The 14049-nt window shown below is 45.4% G+C and overlaps 2 protein-coding genes across 2 annotated transcripts; both read right to left on the bottom strand.

Moving 5' to 3' along the window:
• Positions 1-1004: 1004 nt before the first annotated feature.
• On the bottom strand, positions 1005-5572 carry LOC109731712 (uncharacterized). Its single transcript, XM_020290886.4, has 5 exons — positions 4470-5572; positions 4067-4293; positions 2406-3984; positions 1965-2197; positions 1005-1882 (listed from the first exon to the last, which is right to left on the bottom strand). The coding sequence occupies exons 1-5, from the start codon at positions 5476-5478 to the stop codon at positions 1211-1213; spliced, it is 3720 nt and encodes a 1239-aa protein (XP_020146475.1). The 5' UTR covers positions 5479-5572; the 3' UTR covers positions 1005-1210.
• Positions 5573-8788: 3216 nt separating this feature from the next.
• Positions 8789-13144, bottom strand: LOC109731710 (uncharacterized). The gene is made up of 5 exons (XM_073509116.1): positions 12261-13144; positions 11843-12069; positions 10167-11748; positions 9718-9950; positions 8789-9636 (listed from the first exon to the last, which is right to left on the bottom strand). The coding sequence occupies exons 1-5, from the start codon at positions 13099-13101 to the stop codon at positions 8932-8934; spliced, it is 3588 nt and encodes a 1195-aa protein (XP_073365217.1). The 5' UTR covers positions 13102-13144; the 3' UTR covers positions 8789-8931.
• Positions 13145-14049: the final 905 nt, after the last annotated feature.

Below are 14049 nucleotides of genomic sequence, written 5' to 3'. Positions count from 1 at the left end.
CTTGCGCTGATTCCTTCCACCGTCGTAGTTGCCGGAGAAGGAACACCACCGACGAGCAAATCCAATGGAGCCGAAGAAGCCCCTCGCCATAAGGCTTTCTTGAACTCATATATACACCCGCCACACACAACAGGATAAAATCCGATAAGGCTCCGTTCGGCCAGAGGCGTCCTCCCCTGTGGAGGAGCTCTCTAAGCTTGCGTCGACTCCGATCTGGGAACTACACCCTCCTGCCTCCTTCGACGGCCACATTTGTTCCCAGCTTGGACCACCACTGCTCAAAAAGGCCAAGCTCTACAAACCCCTCGTCAACGCCGGCCAAGCCTCCAAAGAGAAAGAGCGAGGGTCGGGAGACCCTTATTCCGAGCACCACATCCCGCTCCTAAGAGATCATGGCACCATCGACACTGCATGCGACGAGCCACCCCGACCTATGTACACACCGCACCCGGATCCAGGGTTTCACCAACCTCAAGCCCTTGCAGGGGCAGCAGGAGGAGAGGGAAACCACACGAGGAGCCGGCGGGATCACAGGAAGGACGAAGATGCCTGGGATTCGCCTCTATCTACCGTTGACGAGAAGAGACGCGAAGCGCACCGCGGACGTAGCGGCGGCCTATTCTGGTGGAGGAGAGGGTTTGGCTAGAGGTGGAAGAAAGGGCCAGCGCAGTGGTACACATAGGGCCGGCCATTAGAGGCTCTGATACAAGCCGAAGATTAGAGGAATGCTGCACAATACACACTTGTATTACTCAGAAGAGATTACGTATGTATAGCAGTTAACGGAGAGAAAGGGCGAGTTGTTATACAACAACCAGACATGTACACAGTATTTGACAGGTAGGAGACTCTTCACCGCTCTCTTACCTATTGCAAAAAGGTGGCAACAGTTGCACAATATCGTGCATAGTGAACACAAGCGGACGCTAGCAATGCCAGAAATACTTCAGCACGCACTCAACCGCACGTCCCCTGCCAGCTTGGTAAGCACTGAACATCAGCAATGATGAAATCACAAGGCTATATCTCCAGATCCACGATGAGTCAACAGAAACAACAAGTGCAAATTGGCATTCAATCCAGAAATAAGATGCTCCACGAATAAGCTAGAAATGGCAAAATAGGCTTGCCTAGCTAAGCAAAAATATATATACATAAAAGCAAGATGCAATAAGTAGCAGATGCACAAATGACTCTTCACCGAACATCTTCAACAAGCGTCAACGAGCTTCATGGTAGGTCTACGTGGAATTGATTCCCATGCGTAAGGCTGTATAGATCCCATCACCGAGATATCATACTGGCTTCCAATGAGCAAGGACCAAGCAACAGTTATCTCCACTTTACAATCACCAAGCTCAAAACCTTTTTGACTTATGTTGCTGGATTTGGTTGGAAAGACAACACTTCCACTGAAATCTCCAGCCTGCACGACAATTTCCAGCCTTCCTCCTGATTTTACAGATACAACTTGCCTTGACAGATCTAGATAACCCTGTTCACTCACGGGTATTTTTTCAGCCCGTGAATCAAGCAGCAAAACATGCCCAGATGGGTGCTTACCATTGCCTTCAGTATCGCTCTCAGGTAGTACGGAGCAAACGACTTCGGTTTTGCCACAAGGCAATGAGCCCCGTAACACACGGACACCGAGGATAGTGGCTTGGTGTGATTGTTCAAGATGATCACAGCATAACTCTATTCCACAAAGGCCACGGAGCAGACGCACAGAAACACAGTCATAATCATAGAAGAAGGCTTTACTGATCAATGTGGTATCTTTAGACTCCACTGTGCCCTTCAACTTTAGGTGAACTTCAATCGTAACAGTGCCCTCGGACATAATTGCACGAGACGGGCCAGTCAAGTGCAAAAAAGGATCCTGCAAGCATCATTATTCACCATTAACTTGTCAACAAAGATGCAAACAACAAGAAAAAGAACAGGAAAATACACATGCATACCTGTCTCGTGAGGATTTGGCAGTCATCCCTCGTGCGAAGGAAGAGAATGTTGCGACGATAGTCCACTACATCTCGTGCAGCGACTACACCGTATACCTTCAGCGGCCACTCAAGGGCATAGCCTTCTCTTTCTGCAACTTTAATATAGTAGACCTGCATGGTCCTCCCGACTTCAGCACCCACTTGGGTGTGGCCTGGTAAGCTTCGGGTAAAGAACATGGGGCTCAATAACGCTGCATGCAACCAAGTCAAGTGTGTTAGAAATCTGACGTCAACTAACAAAAGATTGCACAAATTGCTTTTGCTATCCATTCAAGAAGAATAAATAATCAATTATTAAAGTAAATCACTATGCTAACAGAACGAATTAGCTTGCTTGAGACATGCAGTAAATGGAAGAAGAAAAGAAACTAACAACCATATCACAAGCACATTACTCACTTGGGTCTTCGAAGCTGCCAAAGTTGCTGTTCCTACGTTCCCAGCCTCTACGGTAGACATTGAAATAGTACTCCTCAGCCGCCTTCGCCGCCTCATGCGGATTCACAACTTTTCCACCCATATTCTTGTCCTCATCATCTTGCCTCATCGATTCTACTTGCTCTCCGAAATCTGGCACCCATTCACCAAGCCGGTTGAAAACTTCAGAGATAAACTTCAATGTGGAGCAATAGCGTGCGAAGGGCTCTCTAATAAGCATGCATATCGCTAGAAATTTTGGTTCTGTTGAGACTAGCAGGCTCATCTTGTCCCACAGCTCATCAAACTGCCAGGAGAGCAAACCTAATTTGAAGCTTACCCTCGGCACAACCTCCTCCGTCATGGTCTCAGCCTGCTTCTTCTCAATCTTATTTCTGACAGACTCGGCTACGGACATCAAGTTACTGACTGGCAGCTCCTTCAACTGCTCCTGCTCATTGAACTGCTTGGAGACTGATTTGCAACCATCACCAATCTTGCTCTGTGTCTGCACCGTTCTGCCTTCGTTGCCAATCCTCGCCAACTCAAACTCGCCACTCCTTCCCTTCGACGACTTCCCTCCGGTTTCCATCTCTATGTCATCACCAATTTTTGTCTGGGTATCGGTCAATTTCCCTTTATTGCTGATCCAACAGGCATTCTGCATCGTGCTGATCCTCTTCTGGGCCTCATAGTCGACCCGACCGAAGATCTTATTCGACAACTCATACATAACTGATTTCAACCCTAGAAGATTCTTGTATTCCTCGGAGCCGTAGTGTCCAAACTTCCCCATCTTCTTCTCCAGGGCCTGGATCCAGCAGATACTCTTCTGCATGAAGATGGCAGCTTGACAGAGCTCCTCGCTTAACATGGACTCGCCACTCCTTCCCTTCGAATTTCCTGCAGTCACCATTCCACTGTCCTCACGACTGTCACCTGACTCTAGCATCGTCGAGGGAACAAGGGACCAAGCAACAGTAATCCCAGCCTTAGAGCCATCAGCAAGGGGAAATTCGCATTTACTTGTGTTGTATTTTTCGGGTTTAAGGAGGAATTGAGCAGTAATCTCAGTCTGTGATGGTGAACCGGCCATTATGAGGACTAGCAGCTTTCCATTTAATTCCACAGAAACTACATGTCTTGTCAGATAAAGGTAGTCATTGCTGGCCATAGGCATTCTTCCACCTTTTGAATCAAGCAGCAAAACTTGCCTAGATGATACTTGCGCAGCGATATCTTCATTACCATCCTCAGGCACTGAATAGCAAACAACTCTGCCACCATGAAAAAGCAATGATTCCTGTTTGGGTGTAACAGCCACACTGAGGATAGTAGCCTGGACCGACTGTTTAAGTTGCTCACAGCACAACTCCACTGTGCACAAGGCGTTTTTAGCGAGATAGGTACAGGAATTATCAGCATTGTAAAAGCCAAATGTACTGATCAATGCTGTATCTTCAGATTTTGTTGCGCCCTTCACTATTAATTGGATTTCGATGTAAACAGTATCCGTCGAGACAATTGCACGAACCGGGCCAGTCAAGTGCAATAAAGAATCCTGCAAGCATCATCATTTGCCATAATCAACAAGGATGCAGGCAACAAACAAAGGATCAAGAACACGAAAATACCATACGTACATTTTCTTCAAGGATTTGGCAGTGCTGTCTTGAACGGAGGAATAGAGGGTTGCGATGACGGTCCACAGCATCACGGACTGCGACCACTCCATACACCTCCAGTGGCAACTTTTGGGGTTCTACTAGTGAGACTTTGATGGAGTAGATCTGCAAGGTACTCCTTGCGACAGCTTCAATTGGAATGTGGCGTGGTGTGCAATGTGTAAATTGCATGGGGCTCAATATCGCTGCATACAAGTTAACAAGTTAGAGATCTACTACATCAAAGTCTCACTAGTAGAACCACAAATCGTGGAGTAAACTTTAGTAAATAAATAGTCCATTTAAGAATCAATCTGGTTAAGTGGTGTAAATTCCAAAATGCAAGCAATCAGGTAAGTAGCATGCATGCAAGTTTACTCACTCTGATTTTCGAAGCTGTGGCCATCCTTGCCCCATATACGTTCCCAGTAGAGATGGTAGGCAGTGAATCTCTTCTCCCCCATCTCCACGGAATCTTCTTGGCCTGCCTTGCGAAGCTCGTCCTCCATGGCTGACAAGAAAGATTCTGATTTCAGCTTAATCATCGTTGATTTCACTTTGTAGTCGAAGTCTGAGTCCATTCGCTGGAGCATAGTGATACGGTCAGAGATCAACTTCAATTTGCAGATACGGGATAGGTACGGCTCAGAAATAAACTTCATCATGATGCTCCTTATATCTTTGTTCTCTGACGAGAAGGATCTCAGAAAGTTGCACATCTCGTGCCTCAGCTCATCGATCTGCTCAGAGAATGCCGGCAATCTGAAGCCGAACCTTAGCACTGCCATTGCCTCCTCCCGGATCTTCTTGTTTTCAAATACCTTAGCAATGTCAACGACCACTTCTTCAAATTTCAACAGGATTTCGGTTGTCAATTCGGGCACGGTCTCCCAGCGGAGTTGACTGTCTGACTGGCTAACGATCCACTCCTGGGTCTCCATTGCAAGGAAATCAAGCAGCTCCTCACTGTCTGCGCCTCCGCCCCTCTCTCCGTCGGCAAGGATTCCGGAACGGTGGAGCAGATTCTCGAGTTCGAGGGATGCAGAACTCCTGCTTCCCTTCGACGACTTCCCTCCAGCTTCCATCTCTCCGCCGTCGCCAATCTTGCTCAGGGTCTCCATCGATTCCCCTTCATTGCCGATCCAACCGGCCCTCTGTACCGCGCCCATCTTGTGCCACAATTGGAAGATCCTCTCCGTCAAGACGACCATATCCATTCTGAATTCCGGAAGATTATCATAATCAGAATCGCTATGTGCAATCTCCTCCATCTTGGCCTCCTGGGCCTCGATCCACCGGATGCTCTCCCGCATGCAGATTCCAGCCTGATAGAGCTCCTCGGTAAACATGGACTCGCCACTCCTTCCCATCGAACTCCCTGCGGAGTCCATCTCACCTCCTCACCACTGTGCGCCGCCGCCGCCGCCGCTCTCGTTTTTTTGTTCGGGGCAAGGCAAAGATCCCCCAGCTTAGGGTTTTCAAGATACGGTGCAGACGGGCGTGCGCCCATATATTTTCTCTCAGGCGTAGCCAGGCCCGGTAGATCGAGACGGACCTTCCCTGCGCGCACATGGCCCAGGCCCATCCCAGTATCACTGTCGTCAATTCAAAATAAGATCACGAATTTGGAAAATGTTAGCAAATAAAAAAACTATTTTTTTTAATTCTCTAAATTTTTGGAGAAAAAACGTAAATAAAGAAAACCCCAGAATGAATCATCCCAGCTCAGCGGCATTAAGGTGGCACCGTCGGCACCGGCGGTGAATCATCTTTTATTCGCGAATGATAGCCTGTTGTTTTTCAGCGCAAGTGTTAATGGAGCAGAGGAAGTTTCAAACCTATTGAATGCTTATTGCATGGCATCGGGACAGAGGGTAAATAAAGAAAAATCATCAATCTTTTTCAGTAAGGGCTGCCCCGAGATAGTGCGTAATGCTGTCAAGGGATATTTGCAGGTTCATAATGAATCTTTGAGTGACAGATACCTGGGTATGCCAACTGATGTGGGATACTCAAAGAAGGGGACATTCAAATATTTGAGTGACAGGGTGTGGGATAAGGTAAAGGGTTGGATGAGCAAGTGCCTTTCAGCTGGCGGTAAAGATGTTCTTATTAAGTCAGTAGCCCAAGCAATCCCGGTTTTTTCTATGTCATGTTTCAAGCTCCCGAGAGGTTTGTGTGATCACATCAAGTCTATTATCAGGAAATTTTGGTGGGGATGCAAGCAAGGTGAGCGCAAGCCGACTTGGGTGTCTTGGGATGTGATGACTCGGCCAAAGCATTTGGGAGGTCTTGGCTTCAGGGATCTCGAGATCTTTAATTTGGCTTTGCTTGCTAGACAAGCATGGAGGCTTCTTCAGGAACCAGCAAGTTTGAGTGCGAGAATGCTCAAAGCAGTTTACTACCCGGACAAGACGATCTTGACTGTGGAGTTAGGAACTAGACCTTCACAAATCTGGCACGTTATTCTGGAAGGTAGGGATTTACTCAAGCAAGGCATTATACGACGGATTGGCAATGGGCAAACAACGGATATTTGGGCTGATAATTGGATGCCGAAGGAGATGACACCACGTCCGATCACGTCGCTAGTGGCGGACCCTCCAAGTTATATGTGTCGGAGCTGCTAACCCCGGCAACAGCATCATGGAACGAGGCTCTGATCCGCACTGTTTTTCTTCCAATTGATGCCAACACCATTTTAAAGATTCCTGTTTGCACTCGCAACATACCAGACTTCTGGGCTTGGCACCCAGATAAGAAGGGTAACTTCAGTGTTAGTTCGGCATATAAATTCCTTCTGAAAACCAAGTTGCAGAGAGAGGAGTGGCTAGAAGGAAGAAGCGGATCATCTAATGGCCGAGCAGGATGAAAAGTCATGGTGCTCGTTATAGAAATTAAAGGTGCCGTCGAAGGTCAGGATCTTCCTCTAGAGGCTTGTCCATCATTCACTACCGACGACGGATACTTTATAGAGGCGAAACATGGCGGTACAGGATACGTGTCCGTTATGTGGCTGTGTTGATTCATGGCGACATGCGCTTGTGTCGTGCACCATGTCACGCTGCGTGTGGGCTCTGTCAGATGAAGCACTTGTTTCCCAAATGTCAGAGAATTTGGAAGCCAATGCGAGGATTTAGTTATTTCAGTTAAATGAAACACTGGACCATGCAAGTTTCACGCGACTGGTAATCACCCTATGGTCTATCTGGTTTGCGAGGCGGAAGGCCATCTATGAATCAGTTTTTCAGAGCCAGCAACAGACTACATCCTTTGTGAACAATTATATTGAGGAGCTCGGTCAGGTGAATGCTAGGAATGAGCATCAAATAACACATACGGCTTCACCTGCACAGCAGAAGAGGTGGCTGCCACCTCCGAGTGGCATGGCAAAGATTAATGTGGATGGAGTAGTTGCAAGGTCTCGACGTGGAGGAGCAGCTGTGGCGATATGTCGTGATCAAGAGGGTTTATACCTGGGTTCATCGGCAGTTGTTTTTCAGGGAATTAATGATCCGTTGATGCTGGAGACTTACGCTTGCCGGGAAGCTTTGGCATTGGCAGAAGATCTTGCTACTACCAATATATGTGTGGCCTCGGACTGCCAAGAAGTGGTTAACGATATCAACAGGGGGACAGGAGGTCCCAACGCCGCTCTAGTACATGAAATAATGCTTCGTTGTAATAGCTTTAATTCATACTCTTTTATTCATGAGCGTAGGAACCATAATTTTGAGGCTCATAATCTCGCCAAGTTTGCTTGTAACCTAGGCCTAGGTAGATATGTTTGGTTGGGATATCCTCATGACCCAAACCTTGTACCTATGTCGTTTGCTTTGAATGAATAAAGAGGGCGAGATTTCTCAAAAAAAAAGATCACGAATTTGGAAAATGTTAGCAAATAAAAAAAGAACATTTTTTAAATTCTCTAAATTTTTGGAGAAAAAAAATTAAATCCCGAATTTTTATAAAAATGTGGTCAATTATTGGGAAAAACAAATATTTTTTGAAAAAATGGACATTTTTTTTACGATAGAGAAAAATTGTTGAAATTTTGATTAATTTCCGAAATGCAAACAAAATCTGAAAACATGTTTTTTTTGGAAAACATGAACAAATTTGAAATCCCAATAATTTTTGACATTTTGAATTTCTTTAATGATTTTGAAAAACTTTGAGTAAAAAACAAGGAAAATGAATAAATTAAGAAGTGAAAGAAAAATACAAAACAGAAAAAATTTAAACCAAAACCAAAAATAAAAAACCGAAAACCAGTAAGAAATAGAAAAACCGCTAGGAACCTTTTGAAAAGTTCCCAAAACCGGCTTGGGACCATCTAGGGAACCCAGAAAATGTTAATATGTAAAAGTAGTCCGACAAATATATAAAAGGTCTCATACGATTCAAAATATGTTACGTGTATTTTAAAAATGTTTAACATTCATTTGAAGAAATGTTCAGACATGAAAAAGCTGTCATCATGTGTTAGAAAAATGTTCTTGACATTTTACAATAATATTGTCCAATGTACTAAAATCATGTAGTTTACAAAAAAATAAAATTGCGTGTGGGTGTTTTTCATGGTCCCTATTCTTCCTGTCAAACCCGAATCGCATCCAGGATTATACTGCTTGTACTATCAGCTTGCACGGTGATCATCTCTGCTTTGCCAAAAAAATACATTCAGAAACTGAACCAGCATTTTTTTTCTTTTTTCTTTTTTTTTTGAGGGAGAAACTGAACCAGCATCTGACGCTGCCTTGTGTTGCCCATATATACCTTTTCAGATTACTACTACACTAAGTACAACTAGCTAGAATGCCATCTTCACGAAGTGAACCTCTTCAACAAGCGTCAACAAGCTTCATGATCGGCCTACGTGGAATTGATTCCCATGCGTAAGGCTGTATAGCTCCCATCACCGAGATATCATACTGGTTTTCAACGAGCAAGGACCAAGCAACGGTTATCTCCACTTTACAATCACCAGGCTCACAACTTTCTTCACTTATGTTGCTGAATTTGATTGGAAAGACGACACTTCCACTGATTTCTCCAGCCTGCACGAGAATTTCTAGCCTTCCTCTTGATTTCACAGATACAACTTGCCTCGACAGATCCAGATAACCCTCTTCACCCACAGGCATATCTCCAGCTTGTGAATCAAGCAGCAAAATACACCCAGATGGGCGCTTACCACCGCCTTCGGTTTTGTCCTCAGGTAGTACGGAGCAAACAATCTTGATGCCATTGCCACAAGCCAATGAGCCCCGTACAACACGGACACCGAGGATAGTGGCTTGGTGTGAATGTTCAAGCTGCTCACAGCATAGCTCTATTTCACAAAGGCCCTGGAGGACACGCGTAGAAATCATATCAGCACTATCAAGATCTTTTTCATCATAAAGGAAGGCCTTACTGATCAATGTTCTATCTTTAGACTCCACCGTGCCCTTAAGTTTTAGGTGGACTTCAATCGTAACTGCGGGTTCCATTATGCCCCCAGACATAATTGCACGAGAAGGGCCAGTCAAGTGCAAAAAGGGATCCTGCAAGCATCATTGTTCACCATTAACTTGCCAACAAAGATGCAAACAATAAGGAAATAACAGGAAAACACCCATGCATACCTGTTTTGTCAGGATTTGGCAGTCATCCCTAGTGCGAAAGAAGAGAAGGTTGCGACGATAGTCCACAGAATCTCGGGCAGCAACTACACCATATACCTTCAGTGGCCACTCGAGGGTGAAGCCTTCTCTTTCTGCGACTTTAATAGAGTAGACCTGCATGGTCCTCCCGACTTCAGCACCCACTTGGGTGTGGCCTGGTATGCTGTCGGTAAAGTACATAGGGCTCAATAACGCTGCATGCAACCAAGTTAAGTATGTGTTAGAAATCTAATGTGATGTAACTAAAGAGTGCACAGATTGCTTTTGCTATCAATTCAAGAAGAATGAAGAAAAATCAATAACAACGTGGATCACCATGCTAACAGAACGAATTAGCTTGCTTGAGACATGCAGTAAATGGAACAAGAAAAGAAACTAACAAGAACCATATCACTAGCACATTTACTCACTTGGGTCTTCGAAGCTGCCAAAGTTGCTGCGCCTACATTCCCAATCTCTACGATAAGCATTGAAATAATACTCCTCAGCCATCTTCGTCGCCTCATACACATCCTCAGCTTCCACATCCTTATCCCTGTCCTTGTCTTCCTTTATCAATTCCATTTTCTCTCTGAAATCTGGCACCCATTGACCAAGCCGGTCGAAAACTGCAGAGATAAACTTCAATGTGGAGCAATAGCGTTCGAAGGGTTCCCGAATAAGTATGCATATCGCTAGAAATTTTGGTTCTGTTGAAACTAGTTGGCTCATGTTGTCCCACAGCTCATCAAACTGCCGGGAGAGCAGAGCTGATTTGAAGCTGACCCTCGGTGCCACCTCCGCCATCACGGTCTCTGCCTCTGCCTCCTCCTCAATCTTGTTTCTGACAGATACAGCCATGGGGATCGAGTTATTAACCGGCGGCTCCTTGAACTGCTCCTGCTCATTGAACTGCTTGGAGTCCGATTTGCCACCGTCACCAATCTTTTTCTGTGTCTGTACCGTTCTGTCTTCATTGCCAATAGTCGCCGATTTAAACTCGCCACTCCTTCCCTTCAACGACTTCCCTCCAGTTTCCATCTCAATGTCGTCGCCCATTTTGCTCTCGGTATCTGTCAATTTCCTGTTGTTGCTGATCCAATAGGCATTCTGCATCGCGCAGATCCTCTTTTGGGTCCTGTAGTCGACCCGATCGAAGATCTTATTCGACAACTCGTACATATCGGATTTCAACACCAGAAGATTATTGTATTCTTCGGAGCCGTAGTGTCCAATCTTGACCATCTTCTTCTCCTGGGCCTGGATCCAGCAGATACTCTTCTGCATGAAGATGGCAGCCTGACAGAGATCCTCGCTAAACATGGACTCGCCACTCTTTCCCTTCGAATTTCCTGCAGTCGCCATCCCACTGTCCTCACGACTGTCACCTGACTGCGGCATCGTTGAGGGAACAAGGGACCATGCAACAGTAATCTCAACCTTAGAGCCATCAGCAAGGGGATATTCACATTTACTTGTGTTGTATTTTTTGGGTGTAAGGAGGAATCGAGCAGCAATTGCAGTCTGTGATGGTGAATCAGCCATTATGAGGACTTGCAGCTTTCCATTTAATTCCACAGAAACTACATGTCTTGCCAGATCAAGGTAGCCATTGCTCGTCATAGGCATTTTTCCATCTTTTGAATCAAGCAGCAAAACTTGCCTAGATGATACTTGCCCAGCGATATCTTCATGACCATCCTGAGGCAGTGAAGAGCAAACTACTCTGCCGCCATGTGGAGAAGGCAATGAATCCTGTTTGGGTATAACACCCAAACTGAGGATAGTGGCCTGGACCGACTGTTTAACTTGTTCATAGCATAACTCCACTGTGCACAAGTTGTTTTTGGCGAGATAGGTACTGGAATTATCACCGTTGAAAAAGCCAAATGTACTGATCAACGCTGTATCTTCAGATTTTGTTGCGCCCTTCACTATCAATTGGATTTCGATGTAAACAGTATCCATCGAGACAATTGCACGAACCGGGCCAGTCAAGTGCAAAAAAGAATCCTGCAAGCATCATCATTGCCATTAACTGATCAACAAGGTTATAGCATACAGTCAACAAACAAAAGATCAGGAACACGAAAATACCAATACGTACATTTTCTTCAAGGATTTGGCAGTGCATTCTTGCACAGAGGAATAGAGGGTTGCGACGACGGTCCACAGCATCACGGACTGCGACCACTCCATACACCTCCAGTGGGAACCTTTGGCGTTCTGCTAGTGAGACTTTGATGGAGTAGATCTGCAAGGTGTTCCCGGCGACAGCTTCAGTTGGGAAGCGGCGTGTTGTGCAATGTGTAAATTGCATGGGGCTCAATATCGCTGCATGTAATTTAAGTATGAGTTAGAGATCTAACATAAAATAAATGATCCATTCAAGAAGAATAAAGCAGAATCAATCTGGTTATATACTAAAGTGGAGTAAATTCCAAATTGCAAGGAATCGGCTTCCTTGAGATATGCAAGTATGTCAAGAAAACTAACTACAACCGGGTAACTAACATTTTACTCACTCTGCTTTTCGAAGCTGTGGCCATCCTTGCCCCATATACGTTCCCAATAGAGATGGAAGGCAACGAATCTCTTCTCCTCCATCTCCATGGAATCTTCTTGGCCTGCCCTGCGGAGCTCGTCCTCCATGGCTGACAAGAAGGATTCTGATTTTAGCTTGATGATCGTTGATTTCACTTTGGAGTCGAAGTCTGAGTCCATTCGCTGGAGCATACTGATACGGTCAGAGATCAACTGCAATTTGCTGATACGGGATAGGTACGGCTCAGAGATAAACTTCATCATGGTGCTCCTTATATCTTTGTTTTCCGACGAGAACGATCTCAGAAAGCTGCACATCTCGTGCCGCAGCTCATCGATCTGCTCGGAGAACAAGTGCAGCCTGAAGCCGAAGCTCAGCACGGCCACCGCCTCCTTCCGGGTCTCTTCTGCCTGAAGTACCGACTCGCCGACCTTTGCTTCAAACTCCGGCATGATCTCACTTATTAATTCCCAGGAGAGTGGGTTGCCTGCCTGGCCGACGATCCTCTCCTTTGCGGCCAGATCGAGCAGCTCCTCGCTTTCCGCGTCTCCGTCGCCTGCCCTCGTCTGGGTGAGGATTGCGGCACGGTGGAGCAGCTCCTCGAGCTCTAGGGACGCGGCGCTACTCCACCCCGTTGATGACTTCCCTCCCGTTTCCATCTCGCCGCCGTCGCCAATCTCCATCGATTCCCCTTCATTGCCGATCCAACCGGCGGATTGCAGCGCGCGGATCCTCTCCTCCATGCAGATTGCGGCCTGATAGAGCTCCTCGCTTAGCTCTGGCTCGCCACTCCTTGTCTTCGAAATCCTGGCGGTCTTCATCTCACCGCCCTCACCACTGTCCGCCGTCCTTTCTTCTCCCGCCGCCGCCACTTTTTCCTTTTATCTTTTTTTTTAGAATCGCCTTTTCCTTTATCAGGTGGTAAAGGCAAAGGTCCAGCTCGGGTTTTCTCTCAGCTCAGCCCGGCCCAGTAGATCGCAGGTGCGCCGGAGCTCATTGCCAGCGATACAGCCCCGCCGAAAATCCGTTTTTTCTATATTTTTTTGAATTTATTGTTGAAGTAAGAAAGAAATCACAGATTTAATAAAATATTTGAGAATTAGAAAAATATCAAATTTTAAAACAATCATGTATTAAAAACTGTTCACGATTTAAAAAATTACTCACAAATTGAAAATGTCATGAATTTAAAAATGATTTCATTAATTTAAAAAATGTTCATGAATTAAAAAAACCAAAATTCTTAATCTTTTCATGAATTTTGTAAAATATTCGAACATTTTTAAAAAATACTTAAAAATAAAAATTCACAAAAAATATAAATATGTTCACGAATTTTCAAAATAAAATAAAATGATAAATAATCAAAAAGTATAAAACTGAAAAAAGAATCGTCATAGAAACATAAAAATACAGAGTTAAGTGCACTAGAGGTTCTAAATCTTATATCGAAGAGTTAGATTAGTCATAATCTTTCAAAATGCATGTTTTGGTCCCAATTCTATAGTAAGTGATTCACCCGAGGTCCTTTTTTCCCCGAGCGCTCTCTGACTTGTTCACGTGTCACGTTGATCGTTGCCACGTCAATCGCTGGGTCGCAGTGGTTAGTCTTTTTACAGGAAACCCCTTATAAATAATCAAATTCTCATTCCCCACGTCCCCAAGCTCACCTCGCCCCCGTGCACATGGTCGACCCTTTTCCTGAGCTTTCCCGCGCCTCTTTGTTCCCTCCCGCTTAGTGTTGTCGGCACACAAGCTCAGCGGTGCCC

The sequence above is a fragment of the Aegilops tauschii genome, chromosome 2 (assembly GCF_002575655.3).
Source record: "Aegilops tauschii subsp. strangulata cultivar AL8/78 chromosome 2, Aet v6.0, whole genome shotgun sequence".
NCBI lineage: Eukaryota > Viridiplantae > Streptophyta > Magnoliopsida > Poales > Poaceae > Aegilops > Aegilops tauschii.
This window is presented reverse-complemented; position numbering and strand designations above follow the sequence as displayed.

What these genes read in the sequence shown, in the direction of transcription:
- LOC109731712 (XM_020290886.4), bottom strand. Translation starts at nt 5,478, where the DNA reads ATGGACTCCGCAGGGAGTTCGATGGGAAGGAGTGGCGAGTCCATGTTT. An exon ending in CCACAGCTTCGAAAATCAGA is followed by an intron (nt 4,294 to 4,469) that starts GTGAGTAAACTT and finishes ACTTGTATGCAG; the next exon opens with CGATATTGAGCCCCATGCAA. An exon ending in GCCAAATCCTTGAAGAAAAT is followed by an intron (nt 3,985 to 4,066) that starts GTACGTATGGTA and finishes TGATGCTTGCAG; the next exon opens with GATTCTTTATTGCACTTGAC.
- LOC109731710 (XM_073509116.1), bottom strand. Translation starts at nt 13,101, where the DNA reads ATGAAGACCGCCAGGATTTCGAAGACAAGGAGTGGCGAGCCAGAGCTA. An exon ending in CCACAGCTTCGAAAAGCAGA is followed by an intron (nt 12,070 to 12,260) that starts GTGAGTAAAATG and finishes AATTACATGCAG; the next exon opens with CGATATTGAGCCCCATGCAA. An exon ending in GCCAAATCCTGACAAAACAG is followed by an intron (nt 9,637 to 9,717) that starts GTATGCATGGGT and finishes TGATGCTTGCAG; the next exon opens with GATCCCTTTTTGCACTTGAC.